A 24,510-nucleotide genomic window follows, 5' to 3' on the forward strand; every position below is an offset into this window, starting at 1 on the left:
CATTTTGATCTTGTGTTGTGAATTCCTCTGACTCTGTTTTGATTATTTTCACCTGTTAAAAATTGTTCTATCAGTTTTAATCATTGTTTGCTTTGTCCCATCAGACACTAGTTAAGGATTTCGTTGAGACAAACGATGAGATTAGTGGAAGTCAAAATATACCAATCTCAAAAAAATGCTGCTTAAAAAACCTGGTGTTTGAAAATAACCAATAAAACGCAAAAGAGTTTGATGTATTTGCACTTGACAGTAACTTCGTAACTTCTTCAAAAGATTCGAAAACAGTTTAATTAAGAAAGGATGTAAGTTATTTGTGGGCAAAATCACGCGCTTGACCATATAAAATGACTTCAGTGGAAAAAGCACTGACTTAACTTGGTTCAAAAATTGTATAGATTGATAGACACAGATTTTATTTGAGAAGGGAATTATCAAACAAGTCCAAAAATTCTAGTTTTAGTTTTGACTGTAAAACAGAAGAACAAAGTAAATCAAAAAATCTGAAAATCACCGAATTATCAAAAACTTGATCTTACATAGCAATAAAAAATGATAATGAAATTTCTGATGCTGCACAAAGGTTAACGTTAACAACACAACGAACTTGTTGCAAAGACGCAGAAAAAAAAACAAAAACAGCCCAAGTGCCCAGTATAATTAAATTGTTTTTCTGTTGCATGATAAAGGTAAAGCGTTCGGAGAATATGCATAATTGTTTAAAAAGAAGAGTTTTTGAATAACTATCTGTTGATAAAGAATGAACTATAAAACTAGAAGGTTGGGAAATTTGTATAAGTTATACATCATAAATTTTTTGCCTAGTCTTAAAAATTAAATGGTTTAAACCAGCCTCAAATGATCAAAACTGTAAATAAGTACTTTTTTAAATCACATGAAATTTCTATAAAAAAAAAACAAGCATTCGAATTTTTAGAAGCCTAAGGTTATGTTTCTTATCCAGATGAGCCTGAAGAAGACACAGCATTTTCAACTCTATATCTTGAAAAGAATTGATCCAACAACCATTTTTAGGTTGATATCTTTAAAGTCAAAAATTTTAGCCTAAAAACAAGTGAATCACATGCTCATTAGTTAACCAAAAAAATGGAAACATTGAAGCCCTGCTGAAACTCTTTTTCAGAAAACCTAAAGGTAACCGCGAATTAAATATAAAACCTCAATTTTCTTGGTGGAATTTTGGCAAAAGTTTTGTCATATCATTGTTGTCTTATATAACACGATCTTATCAATCCAAAAAATGTACAGTTGCAAATACTGGAGCTCAAATAAAACTTTCATATTAGGGCTCAAAAGACAAATTTCACTCAAAATGTGACAATCCTCAAAAAAGCGAGATTTTTCATAAACCTATACTGCTCAATTTAAAATTAGCTGCTGAACTGAAGAAAATAATTGCCCAGATGTGCAGAAAAAATGATCATTTCTGGCGACCAAAATTTCTTCGATTAAAGACTGGAGCTCCTAGAGTTGATGACTCAATTTTTTCATTACATTGTGCCGAAGACATATTTAAGTTTTGCTTTGTATCAACTTCTTCGGCTTTTTTCCCACGTTTTTTCTTTTGAAAATTCATGTTGTTGGAAAATTCTGTGGACACAACTCATACGGAAAATTTGGGGCCTTCAGCTACTACAAAAATTCTTGAAAAACTCAAAAGAAGACCAATGTCAGATATGTTACAAGTTTTTGCTATGAAAAGTTTGAAGTATTAATGTTTAATAGCCGCCCTCATCTTCTCAGCCGGCTATTATAGCGCTCCTATTTTTTACAATTCAAAGAATTTGAATTGTATTGGGGCGCTGTGTTTTTTTTAAGATGTGTTCGCACATTTTTCAATGACTTTGATCTTTCAAAACGGGATAAACAGGTAAAGCCCAGCGTGCATTAAGTTTCATTAGAGGCCCAAAGTAGATGTTAGTAGTCTTTCAAGTGCTTAGAGTGTTGCATCTGCTCAGGTGCTGGGATGGCCTCAATTGAAGGTTAAAAGGTCACTTTTAGGAGTTTTTGGGCTCAAAATGGTGCAATTTTTCACGTTTTTTGTTATTTTTTTAAGGGTTTTGCTCGATTGGTCTTAGGTTGAAGTTTTTAAAAATTGATGAAGGCCTTTTGCGAGAAAAAGTACTTGTTATAACCAGTTTATGAGCCATATGTTTTGGTACTACAAAAACAAACACACAAAATGATACTAGTTTTTGCAATTTTGTTCAAGTTTTTTGAAAATTTTGTCATTTTTTTGGGTTTTTCCAGCTTCAGGGCCAGGGAATCTCCTTTAAGATTTGATAATAAGACACGTTAAAGTTTCTTGTAACAATGGAGGGGTTTTCAACATTTTAATGTCTCAAATTTTAGCATTTTTTTGATAAAATCTGCTATTTTTTTTAGGTTTCTTAAAGTTTTTGTCAATTTTTGATATTTCTCCATTCTCAAGTGCCAGAAAACCTATTCCACCGTCTGAAAATAGTTATTGCATAGTTGTTAGTTATAATGGATTTGTTTTCAACAACTTAACCTTTCGAATTTTGAAAATTCTTTGATAAAACTTTTTAAGTTTTTTTTCAAGACATTTGTCTTTTATTCAGTTTTTCTTGCCTGAGTAGCCAGATAACCTCATACAGGTTTTGATAGTATGTTATTAAATAGTTGCTAGGGGGTGATTGGATGGTTTTGAAGATTTTAAAAGAACGAACTTCTGTTTTTTGAAATATGAAATTTTTTATAAAAATTATTGCCTGTCGATCTTTGAACCAATTTTTTTAAGACTAGGAATTGGTTTACTGGATAGCCTCTAGAGATACTAGAATAATTTTTCCAGAAATGATTCTTGGGATATTAAGGCCACGATTTGCAGCAACATTTCATTAAAATTTCAATTGATATTTTTAATTTTTGACAATTTTCGAGTTAATCGATTTTCAATGGCCAATGAATTTTTCAGGCCTTGCCGATATAATGCTGCACCAATTTTAGAGACAAATTTTGGTTTTGAACAAATTTTCGAAATAGGTATATTTAAAGGGTTTAAATTTTGCCTTAGGGGTAAAAGCTTCAAAGTTTTATCAAGGATTATATATTTGTTTAGTTTGTTTCTCAATTTTTTGAGATGATTTTGTGTGAGTTTCGGCTGGCATCGTTGAATTGATCTGCTGTTCAGGTAGAGTAATTCAAAGTTTTTCATTCAATTCTTTGAATTGTTTTTCAGGATTCGCCCTGCTATGTTTTTTTACTTCGTCGATCAAAAAAATGTTTCGCTTTACCTAATTCTTGCAGCTTTTTCAACATTTTGCGTGAAATCTTATTGACTTCTCTATGCTAGTTTCTCTCTTCGCTCATTCTGCTAAAATTGATTTTTAACATGAGTTGCTCAGCAAAGCAATTCAAAATGAACAGAGTCAGTATAAAAATTGAAGTCAGAAATAGAAGCGGGATAAACCCATAAAGCCCAATTTTAGATGCCCGCTATTTGAACGTCGTTCCTATAAGTATTAGTTACCTCTCTCTAATGCTTATTGGTATTGATAGTGGCCCCTGTAGCCTCTCTCTAAGAAACAGCAGTATGTTCAACTACGAATGGCCATCAAAATAAATCGGACTTAAAAAATGTTTTTGTTCAAAAATCGTTTTTTTTTCAATATCTATTCTTTTCATCCCAATCATGCTTATTGGAATCAACAGCTGCTATTTTCCGGCAATCTGCTGGGTATGTTTTTTGTTATCTTCGAATGTAGTCAAACGTTAATCAATATTTTTTATTCTATTTAAAATTAATATGCTGTGACTTATTTTCATCCCAGTTTTGTGCTCAATTTGTACCCAATGCTGTGTACCATTGAATAAATGTTTACATTTTTAAAACAAATGCAATGAAATCTTTACTGTTTTTAAGTGGCAAAATTAAGTGTTCATGTGAGGCACAATTATTTAAAAAATACGTCACATCTAAAATTTTTTGTCTTTTGATTGACAGTTGTTTCATTTTCACTTGAATATGTAGGTTAGAGAACTTTTTAATTTATTTCAAAAATTTATAAAACTTTTCAAAATTCTGTCAACAACCCCAGTTCTCTTCATTTTTGTGAATTCAAATAACCAAGGCACCTCGGCTAAAAATTTCTTCTCAGTTTTGTAAAACACACCTGCTGTTTTTTACTATTCAAATTTACAAAGTTGTTTTCAAAAGCTATTCGAAGCCCTTTGTGGACTTTACATTATTACGCTTAATGCTGGAGAAATCTGTAATCTGTCTCCACGTACCACCCCCCCCCCCCCCCCTCACCTCCCCTCCCCTCCATTCAGAAGACGCCTATTTACTATTTACATTTTTCTGTCATAATAATTGCATAAATTGATTTCAATGACTGATCAATAACTGTTCTCCGCCTTTATTGGAAACCACCATTGAGACAATTATCATTATCAATCACTAGATAAAAAGACAGTAGTTTGTTCACGCATACCAATACCCACAAAAACTTGTTCACGGTAAACGATCCTCATCCGTTTAATCGAACTTAATTCAAGTGTAATTGAAATTTTGACCCTAATTCATGGAAAATTGATATGAAAATTTGGTCTAGTTCTGTAAACTGAGAGTTACTAGTTTAAAACTTTAGACCCCATTTCCGTTTTGTCACCAATAATAATTTCCTGTAAGATTGTCTAATTGACGATTTTGGAGTTCCAGTATAACGTACTAAGGCTATGTGTAGTATAATAGTCTTCTACAATTCCGTTGTTTTAAATAGTTAACAATATTTTATGGTTGGAAGCAAGGCGAAAAATTGGGAAAATAATGCCTATTTTTCAACCAATAGCGTTCGTCCAAATAATATACGATTCTTTCAAACAGCTTTTGTACCAAAATTGTTTTCTTAAAATGCCAACCCATTTTTACGACTATTGGCCACGCGTTTTGGAGCAAAACTTTAACTAAAGTTTCTTTTTATACCATTTTTTTAGAGATTACTCATTTATTATCCCTTATCTTGTTATGATTATATCGGCTTTTCATGTCACAACAAGCCTAAAACTCAACTTAACTTAATTTTGAATCCTAAATCGGCTTCTTTTTAAACACAAAAATCTTATTTTTCTCCCTCATTAAAAAATATCCCCTTATTAAAAATTTTTTCCTCTTTGCCGTCCGATTATTTAACCTTATGTAGAATTTTCCATCTTTAATTTTGAGCCCAATTCCCCGTTTATAAAAGTTATCCTATGAAAAAATTTTCCCTTATACTCGCCGTTTCTTTGTGAAATTAACACGTCTGATAATTACACTTTTTACCGCCCCGATAAATATATGAGGAGTTTTTGTCTCCGTTTTTGTTTCTTTCAATTTTGGTACCTCGAACGTCGCGAAATTAGTATATAAATAAAACTAAACTTTCCTCGAGTTTACTCAACTAAATTAATTCGAAGTATAACTACTTAAGAGCAGATTTGCTTATTTGATCTCACTTAAGTTTAATCTTATCAGCAAAAGTTAAACGGATAGAATATCTGGTTATGTACAAGTTATAAACTTGTGTTATTAAACATAGCTGCGGTTTTAATAACAAATATAACTCCTATCAATTTCAAATTTTGTCACCTTTGGCTTAAGCGAGTGACTTGAAAGGTCAATCACTCCTCATTACCTGTAATTAGTTCACAATTCACCTTCAGCCGTTCACGCGATTTAATTGATATTATTCCATTTTTTCATAAATATTCTTGCATGTTGTTTTTTGCTATAATAAGCGCCGAAACTTCAAAGCAAATTCAAAAGTGAAGGCGCTATTCATTCAATTATTATTTAAACACGCGATATTGTTTTATTATATGTCTCCTCCATAAAAAGTAGATTGATCAATAATTTATCCCCAATTTTTTGGTTTATTTTTTATCGTCTTTGTTTCAAATCGCACTAAATTTTGTTTATTTTCAAGAAATTAATTTTAAAAAATTTTTAGCCCTTTTTCAGAAATATCCTGACAAATTGAATTTTTTTTAAGATTTATTTAATTTTTTTATTAAGTATCGATGGATTGAAGTCAGTCGTTTCCTAATTAATTATTTCTCGCGTATCATATTTGTGAATATATGTTAAGCAATATGAAGTTAAACCAATATTCAATATTTCCCCATATTTCCCCAGTAATGATTCCCTTTTTTCTAGTCATTCTTCTTCAAATCCCCGAATTGACCACAGGTGACGACTCAGACCCTACGTCACAGCTTTCGTCACAATCAGAGAACAATTCTGATTGGCTGCCGACAATGAACTCCACGAACTCTGAGTTCTCGGCTCCCGAGTGGTTAATTTTGTCCATTTCATGTCTTCGGTTGATCATAACCGTGGCAGGAATGGTTGCCAATTTCATGGTTTGCGTGGCCATAGTCAAATTCAGATACCTTCAAAATGTCGGAAATTATTTTGTGTTCAACTTGGCACTTTGTGACTTGCTTTCGGCCCTTTTCGACTTAACCCAGGTCAGTATATTCTACTCTGTGTCTCAATTGTTAAATAATAATAATGATAATAATTTGAAAGAGTTTTGTAAGTTAGGTATCATTTTAAAATACGAATAGATTTAATTGCTCTTCACTTTCTCCTAACAGTGAAACAAAATTTGTTGCAAAACACTTGTAGCGCTAAAAACTACAGAAAGAAAAGCTATAGAAAGAAAACCTAACGTTAACTTAGCAAATATAGACCAGTAAGAAAAGTAGAAACCGTCTGTCTCGAAAAAAAAAAGAAAAATAAAATGCCTACTTGCAAACAGTGGAAAATACTCAAATACAGACTTCTTTGGTTAATTGTATTTAAGCCTTAGGTTAAATGTAATAAAAAAGTGGGTTTAATTTGCCAGAAGAAAGTTTAGCGGTTGTCATATGCAAAGAATATGATTTTCATCGTAACGCTAGAAAAAGATGTTATGAGTTATACAAAAAGTTTTATGTGATCACAAAGTTATGTGACTTAAAAGGTAATCCAGATATCTTGCTAACACTGCTCAGTGACTTACTAATACAAAGTGAAAAAAAGAAAAAGCGTGCATGGCATTCTATGAGACAAAAAATTTTGCCTTAGCTATCTACTGAGGTTATAGTTGACCCTCATGTTCCGACCCCACTTGTAGAGGTGGGGAACTATATACTCAAATGGATTTTTTTCAGACAATTTTGGCCCATCGATATATTCATCGTAGGGAAATGTGAGTGGTATCATTAAAAAACTTGTCCAAAGCAGAGTTCGGAATTAAAAAGAGTTTTTGATTTTTTTGTTTTTTGAGTAGTTATCGAGGTTTAAATTTTGTGTGAACACGTAAGGTTCGGCATGATTTTGATCATTTTTTGTTCAAATTAGTATTTTTTCTTTGAAAATATCAACTTAAAATCTGATTTTATGCTACAAATGAAACAATCTTGTGTTTCTAACAGATGAAAGGCCGTAAAAATGGTAGTTTTTGTCTCATAGGGAAGTTTACAATTAAAAAAATTCGATTTCTATTTGAGAGCTGATATTTTAAAAACCATTTCAAATTTTAAAAAAAATTTCAAGCCACTTAGAGACTAGTTACTTTTCAAAACCATATTCTGTTCATGGCGAACCTCAGTTAGAGTCAAAAGATGCCCAACAAACAAATAATTTGTTTTAAAGGAATTGTACATTTTTTTATGGCTCCGACTCTGAGTTTTCAAAATTTTATTTAATTTTTTTCTTTTGGAGAGTTAATATTTTTAGCCCTATGACACAGACTCGTTGACTAGAAGTGCAACAGGTTTCCAGCAGAGCGGTAAGCGAATCTCTGTAGTAATTTGAGTGGACAGCTAATGGCTGTTAAGACATAAAAAAAATTTCCAAAAAAAACAATTTTTGACATCAATTGATCTTAAAATTGTTTCTCTGAGCTGTAAGTCGGACTCACTATTGACAGGACCCACTTCTTTTCTTCTGCAATCAAGAGTAATCTGGTTAGCGGTTTTATCTTCTAACTATTTTCTTTATGACTTGGTTGCCACAACATTTTCAATTTTTTTTATTTCTGGTTTTGCTTTCATAATTTTGGACCTTTTTGAGTTCTTATCACATTATCATGTTATTGACAGCTCCCATTGGCATAAGGAAGACTTTCAAAAGATCATTGATTAATTTTGCTGAGAAAAAAGTATAAGTTTTTTGGTTTCGACACTTTCCTCTCAAACATTTCTTTTGATTTTTTGGTTTTTGCCCGTATTTGCTGTCAATATCATAGTGAGGCAGTTTCGTTTGATGACTTATTGATGATTTATAAATGATTCAAGTTTTTCTTTCTCATCGAAGCATAACTAAAAATATTTTAACATAACTTAACTTAACATAACATAACTTAAAATACTTAAAAGCTACTATATTTAATGACTTTGATACTACGGGTTTTCTCAAAAATTTCGTGGTTTTAATATATCTGTTCAAACTTGTTAGTTTCTTGAAGTGATACTGCGACAAAAAAGAATTCAATTGTCGTTTAAAAGTTATTTGAAAACGAAAAATTTTTTAAAGAATATTCATTTTTAGTGGCTTCGACACTTTTCTCTCAATTTTTTTTTCGTTTTGCTGTTTTGCCTGTTTTTTATTTTTTATGTAGTCGTAAAGAACTGAGAGGTCTCATAGCTTCTAATTGAGTGTTGAACAAATGAAGTTACTCAATGCATTAAGTTAAAGCAAATAGCCTGTTAGTTTATGATTTTATTTGCTTTCAAACGTTTTTTTTTTATTTTTTTTTGTTTCTGATGTCAACTTGTATCTAATTCTCATCATTGAGAGGCCCGAACCACTTCCCTGTAATTCGAATGTCAAAATAGCTATTGAAAAAACATTGTTTTTTTAATGAACAATATGCATTTTTGTAAAAGTTTTGTTAGTGGTCAGCATTTGCATTCCTTTTTCTCGTCTTTAAGCACATTCGCGTAATAACAGATCCCAATGATATTGAAATCAAGCCCACTTAAACCTTTTTTTTCGGTTTAGTTTTAACTGATGTTATTTAATTAGCATTCGAAATAAAAAAGCATAAAGTTCAGATAACAGCAAAAGTTTTTAATGGCTTCGAAAATTCGTGTTTTCGCAAATTGTTTTTATCTTCAGTTCGTTTTTATGGCTTAATTTAACCAAAGACAGATGCTGTTGATTTCAAAATGATTTTTTTGTAAATTTATTCAGAAATTTTTGTGAAAAGCTGATGATTTTTACGTCGTTTGTATATGTTTGGTTTAAAAAATAATGCTTGATTTTTGAATTCCCCCTTATTATTGCTGCTTTTTGTCAACTTATCACCTAATCTTAATAAGATAAAGTCCCATCTGCTTTGTAATAACGGAAAAGTAAATTTGTGTAGTTTTTATTTTTTTCGGATTGTATTTTTTACGTTATTACTAGGTGCTTTTGAGTTAAGATATTGGATTTTTGGCGTAAAAAATATTTTTTTTTCTTTTCGCTTAATTTTTTGATATTTTTTCTCCCATAATCTTATTAATGGTGTGAGATCTCATGAGCGCTGTATTGATGCATGGCATTATGTAATTCATTTGGTAGTTTGCGTAACGATTTTTTTGAACTCAAAGTTTTCTTTTGATTATCTCTTCGTTTGATTGACAGTTATGTCAAAAATGTAGATAAACGCACATTAACGAGCCTTCTTTTTTTACTTTTTTTTCGGCTATTTAACTCCTTGAAAAACTTGAAAACTTTTTGAAAGCGGAAAGAAATCAATCTGTTTGTGGTTTTTTAAGAAGAGGTATTTTATGAAAAAGGAGTACGGTTTTCGAATATTTTTTTGTTATAATTGATTGAATCTAAACCAAGCAAAAAATTAACCAATCAACAGCAAAAACTATAAATTAGTGGTTCAAAATGGACCGGAAAAGGACAAATTTTTGAAAATGAACAAATCTCTCATCAGAGACATTTAATGTCATTTGTTGTATTAAAAAAAAGTTTTATGATTTGCGCCTTTAGTAACCCATCTAACTATATAGATCTATCTTGAAAAAGCTTTGAGTTCTAAGTGTCTAAAATATTTTTCGAAAAAAGAAGCAAAAAAATATAGTTCCCATGATAATTATTTTGATTTCCGGATTAAGTAGGAGATTTAAATCCGAATCAATTTAAAAAAAACCGTTTTTTGTTCAAATTCAAAGTTTCAGTTTGTTTCCATAACCGATAATTAGTAGTTTAAGGAGATTTTGTGCAACTATTCGGCCTTTAGGGTTTTGATTGTATCTTTAAAAACCCTGACAATAAAAATGTAAATTCAGCGGCTTAACGTTGTTTTGTCTAAAGAAATGCTATGGTTTTTTCAACAATATCAAGTATATTTCTCTTAAATAGAAAAAGTATCTGAAATATGACTGAACAGAAAATAAAATTGGACAACGTTATGCATCTTGGAGAACGTTTACAGTTGGAATAACAGTATGTCACTAATGCTCATGGTTGACTTTGAAAAAATTGGTTTAAATTTAAAGTGGTCGCGTTCTTAATGTCTTTATTTCAGAAATGTCTTTAAAAATATAGAATTATTTTTATTATGCATAACAAATTTTGTTTCACTGTTTAGTCTATTCTAAATGTATCCTCTGTTATAGTTCCTAGAAATATACGAAAAAAAACATGCGAAACTAATTTGAAACAGAATAAAACAATTAAAACAAAAAAATTAACACTACTTTTAGGTTAAACTTTTTAACTATGGTTTCTATCTGAGTTTCAAATAGTTTAATTTCATTTCCACTAGTTGGAAAATTTTATGTGCCTTTGAAACCTTCATGGATTAACATGTTTATGTTTGTTTTCGTTTTAAGATCGGCATCAACTTCCAACAGGTAACTACAAACAAACAAACAAGTAAACAAGTAAATAATCAATTCAACTTTCTCTCTTTACTTCGAACTTAATTATTTGCTGTTTCTAAACAATCATTTCTAGACTTTGTAATCGTTTTGAATATAGTTATTGTGGTGATAACTGCCTATTTGGTAATGAGTTCTAGAAATTTCTTTACTATAACTAACCAATATGTTGAAGAATAATAGAATGATTGGTTAATTAGTTTGTTTAGTTCACTACTTTCATTGTATTGTTTGTTGGTATAGAATTTGCTGTTTCATGACGTAGCTTGCGATGAAATATTTCACGTATATCTATCTTATTCAATGTTGTCAATAATCATAGTGCCCGTTATATCAGATTTTCTCTTTTAAAAGTAATCAGAGAGCCGCCATTTTATGTCAACACACACACACACACCCTGAAGAAACTTAAGTGTTAATTATTGCAATCAATAAATAGTAGTTGTATAGCTGATAAATTCAGACAATCGTAGTAAGTTCAATTCATCTCTATAATCGAAGATAGCAACGTTTTTTGCAAGAAGGCAACTGTATTCAACAACGCATAAAGGCCAACGGCCCCTCTCAATGGCCCGGCAAATCTAGCTCGATCTTTTTTAGCAGGTATTTTGTCTGAGTCGATTTTCGACTCAGATTGGTCACCGATACGTTTTCGAAACATAAAAATATTAAGCCTAAAAAGAGCGCAATCGATTCAGTATATTAGTAGGCTCAACGAAAATTATGTTTAACGAACTTTTTCCGAGCTTTCTATGCCAAATAGAACGTATTTTGTGTGCATTTAATCTTTTTATAAGGCTTACATGGTTAAGAGATTACGTAATAGTTTTCTCGCTGGATAGATTTCTCGCTGCTTTATTTAAATAGCGCATTGTTCATTTAGTTTACTCGGTAACATCCTCCGGCCCGGAAGAAAATGTTGGGAAGATTGGCACAAGCTTAACGAGTGGGCGGACGAGCGATCCGGATGACGTGCGTAAGGCGGCGGAGCGGGCGACGCTGTCGGAGCCGTACCGAAGTTCCTCAATCCGAGCGGTTGGATAGTAACCCCTAGGGTTGCTTTCTTCAACGATCCAAACTAAATCACCGACCTTGAGGTGCTGCTCGGCAGGCGTCTGCCACTTAGATCTACGGTTCAACGCAGGTACATACTCCTTGAGCCAACGTGCCCAAATTGCATTGGCGTATGACTGTGCACGGGCGTATCGCTTACGATGATCGAACTCGTCGACGCCAACGATAGACGGAATTCTGGTTGCTTGGTTACCGAGTAGAAAATGATTAGGTGTTATAGCGCCTAGGTCGGACGGGTCGGCGCTTACGGGCGTTAAAGGACGTGAGTTTAGTGCGTATTCGACCAGACAAAAGGTAGTGTTCAACATCTCATCTGTGAGGCGACGCGTACCGAGGATAGTGTACAGTACTCTTTTAAAACTCCGAACTAACCTCTCCCAGATGCCACCTTGGTGTGGCGCACTGGGTGGGTTGAACCTCCACTTAATGCCCTTATGTGCAAGTTCGGTGGCAATGTTAAGCGTATTCCATTTTTCCACACATTCACGGAGCTCTTTCTCCGCTCCAATGAAGTTCGTACCATTATCCGACCAAATCATAGCAGGAGTACCCCGACGGGAGACGAACCGCTCCACTCCCATTACACAAGAACTAGTGTCCATGGACGGGACAACTTCAACATGGACAGCACGAGTAGTGAGACAAGTGAAGAGAAATCCCCACCTCTTCTCGGTAGTCCGACGAACTGTGACGTAGAATGGGCCGAAGTAATCAACCCCGGTGTTGGTAAAGGGAGGAGACTGGTATGCGAGTCTCTCCTTTGGGAGGTCTGCCATGATAGGTTGAATGGTTGCTGCACGGAACTTTCTACACAAGACGCAGTTTGATTTGATGGAACGCAGTGTGGAACGTAGTTTAAGGATGGCATAACGTTCCTGTACCTTTGACCGTAAGTAATCGATGCCCTGGTGATGGTTTTTCAAATGAGTATGCCGCAGAAACAGTTTAACAAAAGTATGACGCGCATCCAGCACGATAGGATGCTTAGTGTCAAAGTCAATTTCCACTAGCCGTCGGAGTCGACCAGAAGAACGGATGAGACCATGAGGCCCAATAAACGGAGTGAACTGAGCAATGCGGCTGCTCTTCTTAAAGGATTTGTTGTCAAGAAGATCCTTTCTTTCAGTATTAAAGGACTCTCCCTGAACCAAGTACTGGAGATGACGCTCGGCTTCGTCAAGCTCAACAGGGTTGGCTATGCTGCCGTCTACGGTACGGTAACTTCCATGAGATGGTAAAAGACGGAGCACATATGCGGTGACACGAAGTAACTTTTGATAAGAACTGAACTGATCAAACGGGATTAGATTGATGCTTTGTTCCTTAGGGGGCTTGGTTACGGATGCGGCTAGAGATGAGATGGAGTCATCATCTTGTTCCTTAGTTACAACGCCGAGCTTGATGTTGTCAACGACGTCGGTATTTGGTACAAAAGGGAATTGCTTAGTTCTCAAGAAGTCAGGACCCCTCACCCAGCTACTTGATTGCAAAACTTCAGCGGACATGCCACGCGTGCCAGCATCTGCCGTATTATCACAAGTGGCGACGTGGTTCCATTGGTCAACGCTGGTGTTCTCCAGGATTTCACTAACACGATTTGCAATGAAGATGGGGTGTTTGTTCGTTGAGTTTATCCACTGCAAGACGATGGTACTATCTGTCCACATAAAGACTTTGTCCACAGTAACCGTTAATGCTCGACAGATTTCCCTTTTTAAACGGGCAGCGAGGAGAGCGGCTTGCAATTCCAACTTAGGAACTGTCATTACCTTCATAGGTGCCACACGGGCCTTGCCCAAGACAAACGCCAGCTCTGTTATAATCTCCCCGGAGGAGCAAGTTACTTGAGCCCTAAGAAATCCTACTGCACTGAATACGTCTTGCGAGCTATCACCAAACATGTGGAGTTCAAGATGTTGGAATGGTCCTGAAAAGAAACTTCTCGGTATAGTAATCTCAGCTAACCGCGGCAGTTCAACACACCAGGCAAGGAATCTGTCAACTGTGTCTTTAGGTAACTCGTCATCCCAACTTTGTCCATTGACACGCCAAATGTCTTTCAAGATTAACCTAGCACCAATAGTGAACGGTGCGACAAGACCAATTGGGTCGTAGACCTTTGACACAAGACTTAAGACCAAGCGCTGTGTTAAACTTTTAGTGATGGTGCTGTTAGTACCCCTACTCACAACCAGAGTATCGTTGTTGTGATCCCACTTAAGCCCAAGCACCTGCATTGATTCCTCCTTGGATGAAACGATGACCTTCGGTTCAGTGGATTGAGCAGACCCATCAATTCGGTCAGCCAGATCTGGTACATTGCTTACAAACTTAGTAAGCTTGAACCCACCTAGATGGAGAAGATGTACCAATTCCTTCGACCTAATGAGGGCCCTCTCGGGGGATTCCATTGAGTCCAAGTAATCGTCCATGTAGAAGTTCTCAAGGACGGCTTTCGCAGCTTCTGGGTACTCCTTAGCATTATCGCGTGCCGTGCGCTGAAGTGCGTAGTTGGCGCAGGTGGGCGAATCTTTTGCCCCAAAGATGTGGCGCGTATACTGGTGTACCACAACATTTGATGTGGGGTCCTCCCGCCACAAAAAGCGCAATGATGGCTGATCACATGGTAACACTCCAACTTGGAGGAACATTCCCTCGATGTCGGCGGATACGGCAAATGGATGTTGTCTGAACCGTAGGAGTACATAGATTAGGTTTTGCAGTAGGTCAGGTCCGGTGAGTAATGACTTATTGAGAGATGCGCCGTGGAATTTTGCTGCTCCGTTTAGTACCCTACGAACCTTGCCCGGCTTGTTCGGGTTAACAACCGGATGGTGTGGTAGGTACCAATCTCGTTCCGAGCGACTTTCCACCTTATGAGCATCTTTGACCCTTACTACGTAGCCTTTGTCTAAGTCCTCTCTGATGGTATTCGAGTACTTTTCCCTTAATGTCTGATCTTTCGTTAGCCGCTTTTCCAAAGACTTTAATTGAACAAGCGCTGAGAAATAATTGTTGGGCAGTTCGATGTTATCTTCAGCCCATAGCCTTCCGACATCGTACCTTTTTCCATTATGCACGGTGGTGTTTTCAAGAATTTCATGCGCACGTGCATCCGAGGCGGATCGTGGGTCTACTTGCTTAAGTGCGCCGTACGACTCCATGTCGTACCAAGATTTTACCTGACTAGCGAGTTCAAAATCCTGCTCCATATTGGCTTTGAAACAAGTCGATACTAAACCTGAAGACGACGGTAGAGGGCGGCTTAGAACCCAACCTATGGGCAAGCGAACAGCGAAGGGCGAGGACTTCTCATCGGCAGCGAAGTACTCTAACAGGCGGATGGCATGATACACATCCTGTCCAAGTATCATCTCGATGTTTCCGTAGCAATATGTAACTGGGTCTAGAACTGCCAGGTGCGGGTATGTCTCCTGAAGTGCTTTAATGTTAATGACATCGGCGCCTACATTCAAATTTTCCTTGACGTAAGGGCTTACTTTAAATGGTTCAAATGCTTGGTTGTCGCGTGGTGTTACAATTAGTTCAACTAACTTAGTGTCTACAACCTCCTCGGTATTTATACCCTTGACTGTCAGTTTCAAAGCTGTACCGTGCAAACCAAGTCTATTTGCAAGATCATTGGACACCCAAGAGTTACTGCAAGCGGTGTCGCACAAAACTAAAGCCGTGGTGTCTTTACCGGAAGGGCTCTTTAACTGTAATTCAGTCACCTGGAGGAGGCCTTTCACATTACTCACAGATGACAAAGTTGTGGTCTTACTCGATGATTGGACACTAGGAAGTTTACTTTGATTTGCGCCAGCATTAGAGTTACTGTTGTTGCCGTTTGAAGGGGATTTTGATGGATAAACTCTCTCAGCTCCATGGAGAAGTGTGTTATGGGAGCTGTTGCAACCGTCCTTCCTGCATTTTCTGGGATTTGGGCATTGCCTGAACATGTGCTTTTCTCTCAAACATGAGAAACACAGTTTTGCTTCAGCCACTACCTTTGCTCGCTGAGTGGGAGACTTTTCTTTAAATACCCTACACTCCCAGATGCGGTGGATACCTTTACACACAATGCAGCGAGGGGTTGCAGGCGTTGCCGATGTTGAGGCTGGTCTCTGAGTGCCCTTAGTTTGTGTATTAGCAGCAAAAGTTCTTGAGGCAACTTTGGTCTTTACTACTGAGTTGGTGTTATCCTAAGTTCTTGCTTTCGACGAAGTTTGTTTCATTAAATCATGTGCCTCGGCCTTCTCCTTCAACCAATCGTTGAAGTCGAGGAGTGTTGGCTTAACCCAATGTTTCTTCACGGTGAGGAGTGACCAAGACTCTTTCAGATTGGGCGGCAATTTTTGCACAGCCGTGTTGAGGAGTGAGGCACTCTTAAGGTCTGCGTCATATGAAAGTGATTTAAAGACCCCAACAAGACTTGAAATTGTTGCAGAATAGTTTATGATGTTATCACTATTGTGCATCTTTAGTGGTGGAAAAGAGCTGAGTTTTTCTAAGTGTGCACTGACTACTGCCTGTGGTTGGCCAAATTTACGTTCGAGTGTCTTAAGTGCATCCTTATACATTACACCACAGTATGCGAACTCAGCGATGGCGGTTTTAGCTTTTCCAGTTACAAGAGTTTTTAAGTATGTTAACTTGACATCATCAGTCAAGGACTGTGCGTCTATGGCGCTTTTAAATTGTCCGAACCATTCATGCCACTGCAGGGGATCACCATTGTATTGTGACAACTTCCACTCGGGCAGTGGATCGTTCTTCTTACAAGTAATTGCGTCCGCCAACTGCTTTATCAAATCCGCAGAGTCCAAAGAAGGAGCCGAAGATGTGGGATGCGGCGGGCCACCCCAACACAACGGGTTTGGAACGGTAGCTCCATACGTTGGCGGAATGATCGGAGTGACAAAGGTGGGGGCGGTACCTGTGGAAGAACTAAATGGATTCGCTTGCATGAAGTCTGATGTTACGTAATTTTGAGCGCCTGCTGCTGCTTGTGCATGAGGGGAGCGGTGCGATGTAGATATATGAGGGTTGATTAACGGGGCCGGTTGTGCGGTGTATAAATTTGCGGATGTACGTACAAGTGGTAATGCATTTGGTGGGACTGCTGCCGGAAAACGCCAGACATTTGGATCTGGAGGAGCAGGAGGTGCGTGGGTTATGGGCACAAAGTTTTGGGGCTGAAAATTCCTTTGTGGAGGTGCTGGATGATTTAATTGAGGTACGAAATTGTTTGCGGAGGAAATGAATGGTGCAGGCGGAGAATGGGGTAACAGATTGACATTATTCGCCACGGGGTTAGTGGCTTGCAGTGGGAGTGCTTGTGGCGGGGAAGGAGGAAAGCGGAATGCTGGTGGGATTAACGGAAAATGCGGTGGTGCGGGGTTTAGAACGGGGGATGGAGGGGCTGGTACATTTACGTGTGCTTGTTGCGGGTTAAGTGCTAGCGGAGCATTAACAAGTGTGTTTAAAGGTAGTGAACGCGAAGGGCTGACTAAATTCAACTGTCCCGGCATGCTCGACCTGCGAGGGAATTGATGATCTAACTGTAAACCATCGAAGTGCATTGTTGCTTGAGACAGTTGTCAGGCTGTGTTTGGGGCGTTTAGTTGAGTTGGCATACCAAAGTTCGCAACCTGTGCATCATTGGTTACATTGGTTCCACTACTTGGTTCATGGACAGGGAGGTTGATGTTGGCCTCAACTTGACCCTGTGTATTGAGATTGAAGTGTGAGTTTGGAAGTTGAGCTGAAGAAGGTCGGACAATTGCTTGGTTGGATTGGGCGATGGAACCAGAAAAGTGCAAACTCGGTTCGTTTGCAACATCTGCCATGTTCCCGGCTGGTGACGAATTAACCCAATCTTGAACAAGTTTCTTGCTCTTGACTGAACTTCTTTCCGTAAAGAGCCCACTCATTTTGCCTGTACCAGACCCGTCCGCTGATGATTTTGTCATCAACTCAATTTCCTCAAGGGCTGCAGCAGCTACTTCCTTGCGATGATCTTCCTCAAGCTGTTCAATTTCTAATTCCCGCAATTTCGTTTGTTTTTCAATTTCAAGACGTTGTCTAGCAATGCGGAGTTTTGCCTCATGTTGTTTCTCAAGTTCCTCCCTTTTGAGTCTAGATAGTTCTAAGTCTCGTTGACGCTGACTTGATCTTTTTGAGAAAGTCATATGTGAACCTGATCTTGATTGGTGAGAGGTATACAGCTCTGCTGTCTCTTTGTCATGGACCGAATTGATATACCCTCGAGCAGCAGCAATGAACTCATCAGTTTTCTTTGTTACAGTCTCTAACCATTTTTCAAGGTTCTTACAAGCAGCATCTGGATTTTCAGTCTTTTGTGCCAGATCAAAGAGCTCTTCATTTTTATCAACTACTCTAATAAAAGCGTCTTTGCACTTCACAAGCAGACGTTCGATCTTAACTTTCCTGTCTTGCTTATCAACAGCATTGTTAATTTCACCATAGATGTTATTAAGTTCAGCCTCTAATTTTGCCCTCGCACTGTAAAGTTTGTTGAATTTGTCCTGTAAAGTTGTCATGATCTTAAGAAAAACAGGAACCACAAGTTTAATTTGGTACTAATATAGAGTACACACACATGCAACAGCACAACACAAATGGGTTATACCGAACCCTAGTGTGACGATTTGCCTAGCAAACCGCCAAAGAGCAAAGATTTTCGTCGAGTACAATAGTACCCGGCGAAAGAAAGAAAGAACGGTGCGCAGGAAGCGCGAAACGGGACAGGACGGGGGACGGGACGGACGGGAAGAGACGCCGAACGAATAACGCACGACGCAACGGGAAACCGGACGGACAAACGGGAGCGTCGGGCGAATGGCGCGCGACGAAACGGGAAAACGGCACGGGCGGGGCGGAAACGTCGGGCGGATGGCGCGCGACGAAACGGGAAAACGGCACAGGCGGGGCGGAAACGTCGGGCGGATGGCGCGCGACGAAAAGGGAAAACGGCACGGGCGGGGCGGAAACCTCGGGCGGATGGCGCGCGACGAAACGGGAAACGGCACGGGCGGGGCGGAAACCACAAGCGAGGAGGCGGGAAGATCGATGCTAGCAGACCACAGCAACAAACTCAACCAAACAAGCTAGCCGTAACTCCAGAATAAACTTAAGTCACACCCTAGAAAGAAGGAGAGGAGCTACTGCCAGGTAAACTAGCACAAACATTATGGGGTTTTATCAACGGCATCAAAACATGAAACAATTTATGGCAACGATGTAGTATAACCAAAAGTCGAAAGGGTCAGGAAATTTACTAGCCGTAACTCCAGAACAAACTTAAGCCACACCCTAGCAAACCACCATACCCAGACAACAAAAGTACATACTACAAAAATTAATAAAGCTACAACAAATTGCTAGCAAACAAGTGTGGTGAAAGTCACGAAACAAACCAGCCGTAACTCTAGAATGAACTTAAGTCACACCCTAGCAAGGAACGAGACTAAACAACAAACGAGCATACTAGCAGAAAGAAATTCTACTACAGCAAAACTCAACATACTACATCATACAACAAATAAACGGGGAATAGAAAGAAACAAGAAGACACGGAAACAAAGAGGACGGAAACGGAAAATGAAACCAGGTAACCTGCGGAAAACGGACGGTAGTGAATAACTCAAAATGGGGAGAGCGAAACGTTTAGTAAAGCGCTATTGGAAGGAATCAACCACAAACTAACCCGCACAACAACGCAAGACTAAGAGACATTTAGGTTATTAAAGGCTTGAGTAAGTTCCGCCTCCTCGTACGCATGGCGGTTGCGGAGCGTTTTTCGACGGCGCTTGGAAAGTTTTTTCGGTCGGGACCGTGTTATCAAGGACCGGAGGTTGTTCTTATGAGTTAAGACTATGGTCAGTGTTTTCAGCTCAAGCGCAGGCCTTTGGTGTAATGCTCTGTACTCTTTGAGTAAACTAAGATCTTTCTGTTTACGTGTAGACACAATGTCTTTCACTAAGTGTATGGTAACTAGAGTACTACGCTTGAGCTGATCAGAAATATCAGGAGTTCCCTCTCTGGGGCAATACACTATAGCTTCTATGCGCTCCTGATAGTTTTCAAGCACTGCAATAAGCTGTGAAGGTGTTAAAGGCTTATTGTTGTTGCTTCGATGACGTGAAAGCGAATTGTTCACTACATCATGCCATATAACTAGGCGGTTCTTATCATGAAAGAAATGACTCAACTGGAACTGCGCTGTTTTTCGGACTTTCAAAGCGTTAGGGTTGAAACTCAGACCCGGTAATGCGTAAATTCCTTTTTTATAATGGTCTTGTAACGCTTGAGGCAAGGTTTTTATGGCGTGATGAAGTGAACTTGCAGCTAATATGAAAACCATATAATGTTTTTACTACATAATTGATTTCAGCTTTGCTCAAACTCCGAACCTTGACGTTAAATGCACGATTTTCACGAGTTACCAAGAATAAGCGCTGATTTGCAAAAAAAAATCAGTTACCTGATCTTTTTTGTTAAGTTTGAAAGACTTGACCAGACTTGTTTTTTACAACGTTTTAATCTATCTATCTACTATATTAGTATGCTAGAATGATCGGATAGATTTTATTCCAAATTTTTCTCAAATCTGGTCACTTTTTTCAAACTTTTTTCTTTGGTTCGCGTGATTTAGACGTTTATAGCTTTTTTAAGCCTAATTCAGCGAGATATAACGCCATGAAACATTTATTGCATTTTTTTGCCAAAAATTTTCAAAATTGAAGTTTTTAAACTCAAAAGATTATGAGGGATAGGTTATCGGCGACCTGAGAAAATGAAAATACCGGATTTGAGGAAATGAAACCAAAGGTAAGGGGGCTACCAGATTTGCCGGTTTCTATAATACTAATTTACTGGAAAAATCAGAAGTTTTTTTTCTTTATTCAACATGAAACTTTTCTTGGAGGAGTCTTACAGTTTTCCATCCAGCGATGTTGAGATCATGCATTTTCTTTTCTTTCCGCAATTTTTTTCATCAGAGACATATGAAGGGGTCCAGCCCACATGTATCCAGTTGATGGAATGATGGCAGAGGTATCCACACTGTGATAGAGTATGACGTAATCATCTGCCAGTCGAGCATACTTGAAATACCACTCAACTGCCCTTCCTGAGTTCTCGCTCTGGTCCACGGGCAGGAACACTTTGCGCTGGCCGGGTTGAGGTCCCGGGCCGTTTGAACTGGTTGACGAGGTCCAATGTTCAGAAGTCACCTTAGTCGGTGAATAGAAATAATTGATGAATGGTCCAATTAAATAGTCTGACGAGAGTTAATCACGCCTCTGTCTTCGGAGTTTAAGAGTCTTCAACCAGTTTCTGACCTGGCTAATACACTACTTGGATTACTCGTCACTGATTGTGGAGCTTTACTGAAGCGGGAGCAGGACAAGTTTGAGCAGTAGAACTCGTTAGTCATAAGCAATGAGTTTGTCAGTAAGCACAGTTCGACAAAGGCAAACCAACCATCCAATCACTATTTAATAAATTTATCGTACCAATTACGCTAAACGAGTGTACACTAAAGGCAGCTCAAGGAGCGGCACCAGAAAATATAGCTGATAAATTCAGACAATCGTAGTAAGTTCAATTCATCTCTATAATCGAAGATAGCAACGTTTTTTGCAAGAAGGCAACTGTATTCAACAACGCATAAAGGCCAACGGCCCCTCTCAATGGCCCAGCAAATCTAGCTCGATCTTTTTTAGCAGGTATTTTGTCTGAGTCGATTTTCGACTCAGATTGGTCACCGATACGTTTTCGAAACATAAAAATATTAAGCCTAAAAAGAGCGCAATCGATTCAGTATATTAGTAGGCTCAACGAAAATTATGTTTAACGAACTTTTTCCGAGCTTTCTATGCCAAATAGAACGTATTTTGTGTGCATTTAATCTTTTTATAAGGCTTACATGGTTAAGAGATTACGTAATAGTTTTCTCGCTGGATAGATTTCTCGCTGCTTTATTTAAATAGCGCATTGTTCATTTAGTTTACTCGGTAACAAGTTGCATAATTGTTTTTCAGTATGCATTATACCTAGTCACGCAGAAGAGTTGGTACTTCAGTGATCTGATAATTTGAAAAATTATTTGATGATTTTTCAACAAAAATCTAAAAGTTTTCCGACAAACTATTTGTGTGAACGACAATCTATTTGTGTGTACGGGAATGTGACATGTTATCAGATCTGATCAGACTATTATCAGATTTTGCACAATAAAACTTCGTAAACCAAATTTCACTGGATTAAAAATCTCCGTGACAGGAATTTTATAAACTGATTATGTTATCGTATTTTACGACCGAAAATTTTTAAAACGCACTGTTTATACTTACGAGAATAAATCTCTGGTCAGATAAAAAGCCACTTGCAACATTTTCTAGTCACCATCAAAATCGATCAAAATAACTCTTGACTGCTAAAATATGTCTAATTGCTCTCAAACAGAGCATGTGAATTTTGCATATTTGACTATGTTTTTCCTCTTATTCTAAATTTTGGCCTTGAAACGTCTTTCTTGGTCGGATACAAAATTAATTTCAAAAGTAAGCCAAGATTTGTTGCCTTCCTAAAGAAGTTACCGTCCAAATTTCCGCTGAAGTCGACTAATGTTGAATCGTCTTTGACTTGTCGTTTCAGTACAGTTTATGGTTAAGGAGTTAATTTCCACATAAAACCAAACGTACCTCTGTGCTTATAATGTTTTCTTTGTTGAAAAATGACTGACTGAAAAGCTTCTAGAACACGATAGTAAATGGAGAACTTCGTCCGTATTTCGAGGACTTACAGGCAAAATCTTGGTTCAGATGGATTGCTCAAGTCAAAGTAGTTGCTTTGTCCTTTCGGCATGAAAACCTCCCAGGCAAATTGAGAACTTATTAGAAAAATAAAAATTTTTTTCCCTTCATAAAAACGATGTAGTTAGAAAACATTTCGGTTCTATCCCTGGTCACTGTCAACGTTACATTACTCAAAATATGATTTTTGCTCACGCAGCTAAATTCACCAAATCTCTTTAACGCAGAAAATTTGGCAATAAAAGTTGCAAGAAAAGCGACAGATGCTTCAAGAGAGGTGACTATCATTTCATCGCTAAAATCTGGAAAAGGTTCAAAGGTTCACCGTTCATTAGAACTATTACCTATCGATTCATGTTTTGTAGTGAAACTATGTAGGAAAGAGTTGAGATAATTCCGATTAAAAAACAATTTCACTGAAAAACTCAAATATTCGCGCTTAGCAGTATTAGTTGTAGTAGTTTTTCCTTTTTATGAAAATTTCAATCAAAATTTTCAACATACTCTCTTCAACTTACCGTTCCTAATTTCATGAAAGGCAGCAAACATGTAGTATTTTCAATATAAGTACTTTTATTGAGTCTAGGAGTCATTTAAAGAGAAGAATATGTTGAGCCCAAATCATCAAGAATACTTTGTAGCTTTTCTAGGAATAAAGTTGGGTTTCGATACTTTTTATTTGCCTAAGCGAATAATTTTTTCAAGCAGTTGTCGATTTCAATCGAGTCACAGAGTTATTCAAATCAAACAAAACTCATAATCAGAGTACATTGCCCCTAAAACACACCCCAAGTGCACCTTGTGTATAGCGTCGTGTTATAAAAAACTCACTATTTTTAACCGGTGGCAATAAACAACATTGGGAGGTGTTAGAATTTCGATCAAACTATAGTCTTAAACTTAGTGAGAATTAGAAGAAAGTTTGACTTACCAGATTAGAAAGACAAGCAATTTGATTTTGATCAAAGAAATTATATAAATGAATCCTCAAGAAATGGTGCTGAGAATCAATATTCGGTTCAAATTGGTGAATCTAGATAACTATTATTAGAGTTAGATTAATTGATGTAAAATCTTCCCAGCATGTATTAAATGATGATGATATCTCCGGAAGTGTGAATGAATTCTCAGAAAAGTGCAAATGCATTCCATTTATGGTTCCCTTTGCGACTGATTTGCAGAAGCAAACCATATTGGGTAACCTTTGCGACCCCCACTATAAATCACGGTGCTAAGATTAGTTTTGTATCTTGACTTTTTCACACTGATAATGGGTATATATACAGCTGATTTTTGAGTCCTTTTTCATCCCCAAATTCAAATCACCATCTTGATCTAATAATCAGATCTCTCCTGTAAATCTCTAAATTCTACTGTAAAATATCATTTTGTTATTCTCTCATTTTTGAGAAATTAATTCTTTTACTTAGTTAAAAACGCTTTTTATTCCGCTTGCGAAAGTCCATAACCCAACAGGAGGTAAAACAGAAAAAAAAAACATTTTTGTAGCATCCGATGAGTTGGCTAACTCTTATCACAAAAAGATTTTTTTTGGAAAGAAAATGAAATTTTAGAATTGCATTGTTTGTATGTTCCCGGATCATGGTATCCAATTCTCGCGACGCTGAATAATGGTATCCAATTCTCTATCAGTACCCTAATGTACTCTAACTCATATTATAGAATTTTGTTGACAATT

General features: G+C 37.3%; 1 protein-coding gene across 11 annotated transcripts in view; it reads left to right on the plus strand.

The window, feature by feature from the left end:
- The window catches only part of LOC142354642 (neuropeptides capa receptor-like), a 171,330-nt gene that overhangs the window by 77,279 nt on the left and 69,541 nt on the right, over positions 1–24,510 (plus strand). For 8 of the 11 annotated variants that reach the window (XM_075406981.1, XM_075406982.1, XM_075406983.1 and 5 more), the window contains 2 exons: positions 6,179–6,492; positions 10,846–10,896. In XM_075406981.1, coding sequence (XP_075263096.1) covers positions 6,280–6,492; positions 10,846–10,896 — 264 coding nt within the window. In that variant the 5' untranslated portion in view covers positions 6,179–6,279. Of the gene's footprint in view, positions 1–4,834; positions 6,493–10,845; positions 10,897–24,510 lie in introns of those variants that run through there. The other 3 variants (XM_075406978.1, XM_075406979.1, XM_075406980.1) reach the window with 3 other exon arrangements.

This window comes from Convolutriloba macropyga, chromosome 15, assembly GCF_964194025.1.
Source record: "Convolutriloba macropyga chromosome 15, txConMacr16.3, whole genome shotgun sequence".
NCBI lineage: Eukaryota > Metazoa > Xenacoelomorpha > Acoela > Convolutidae > Convolutriloba > Convolutriloba macropyga.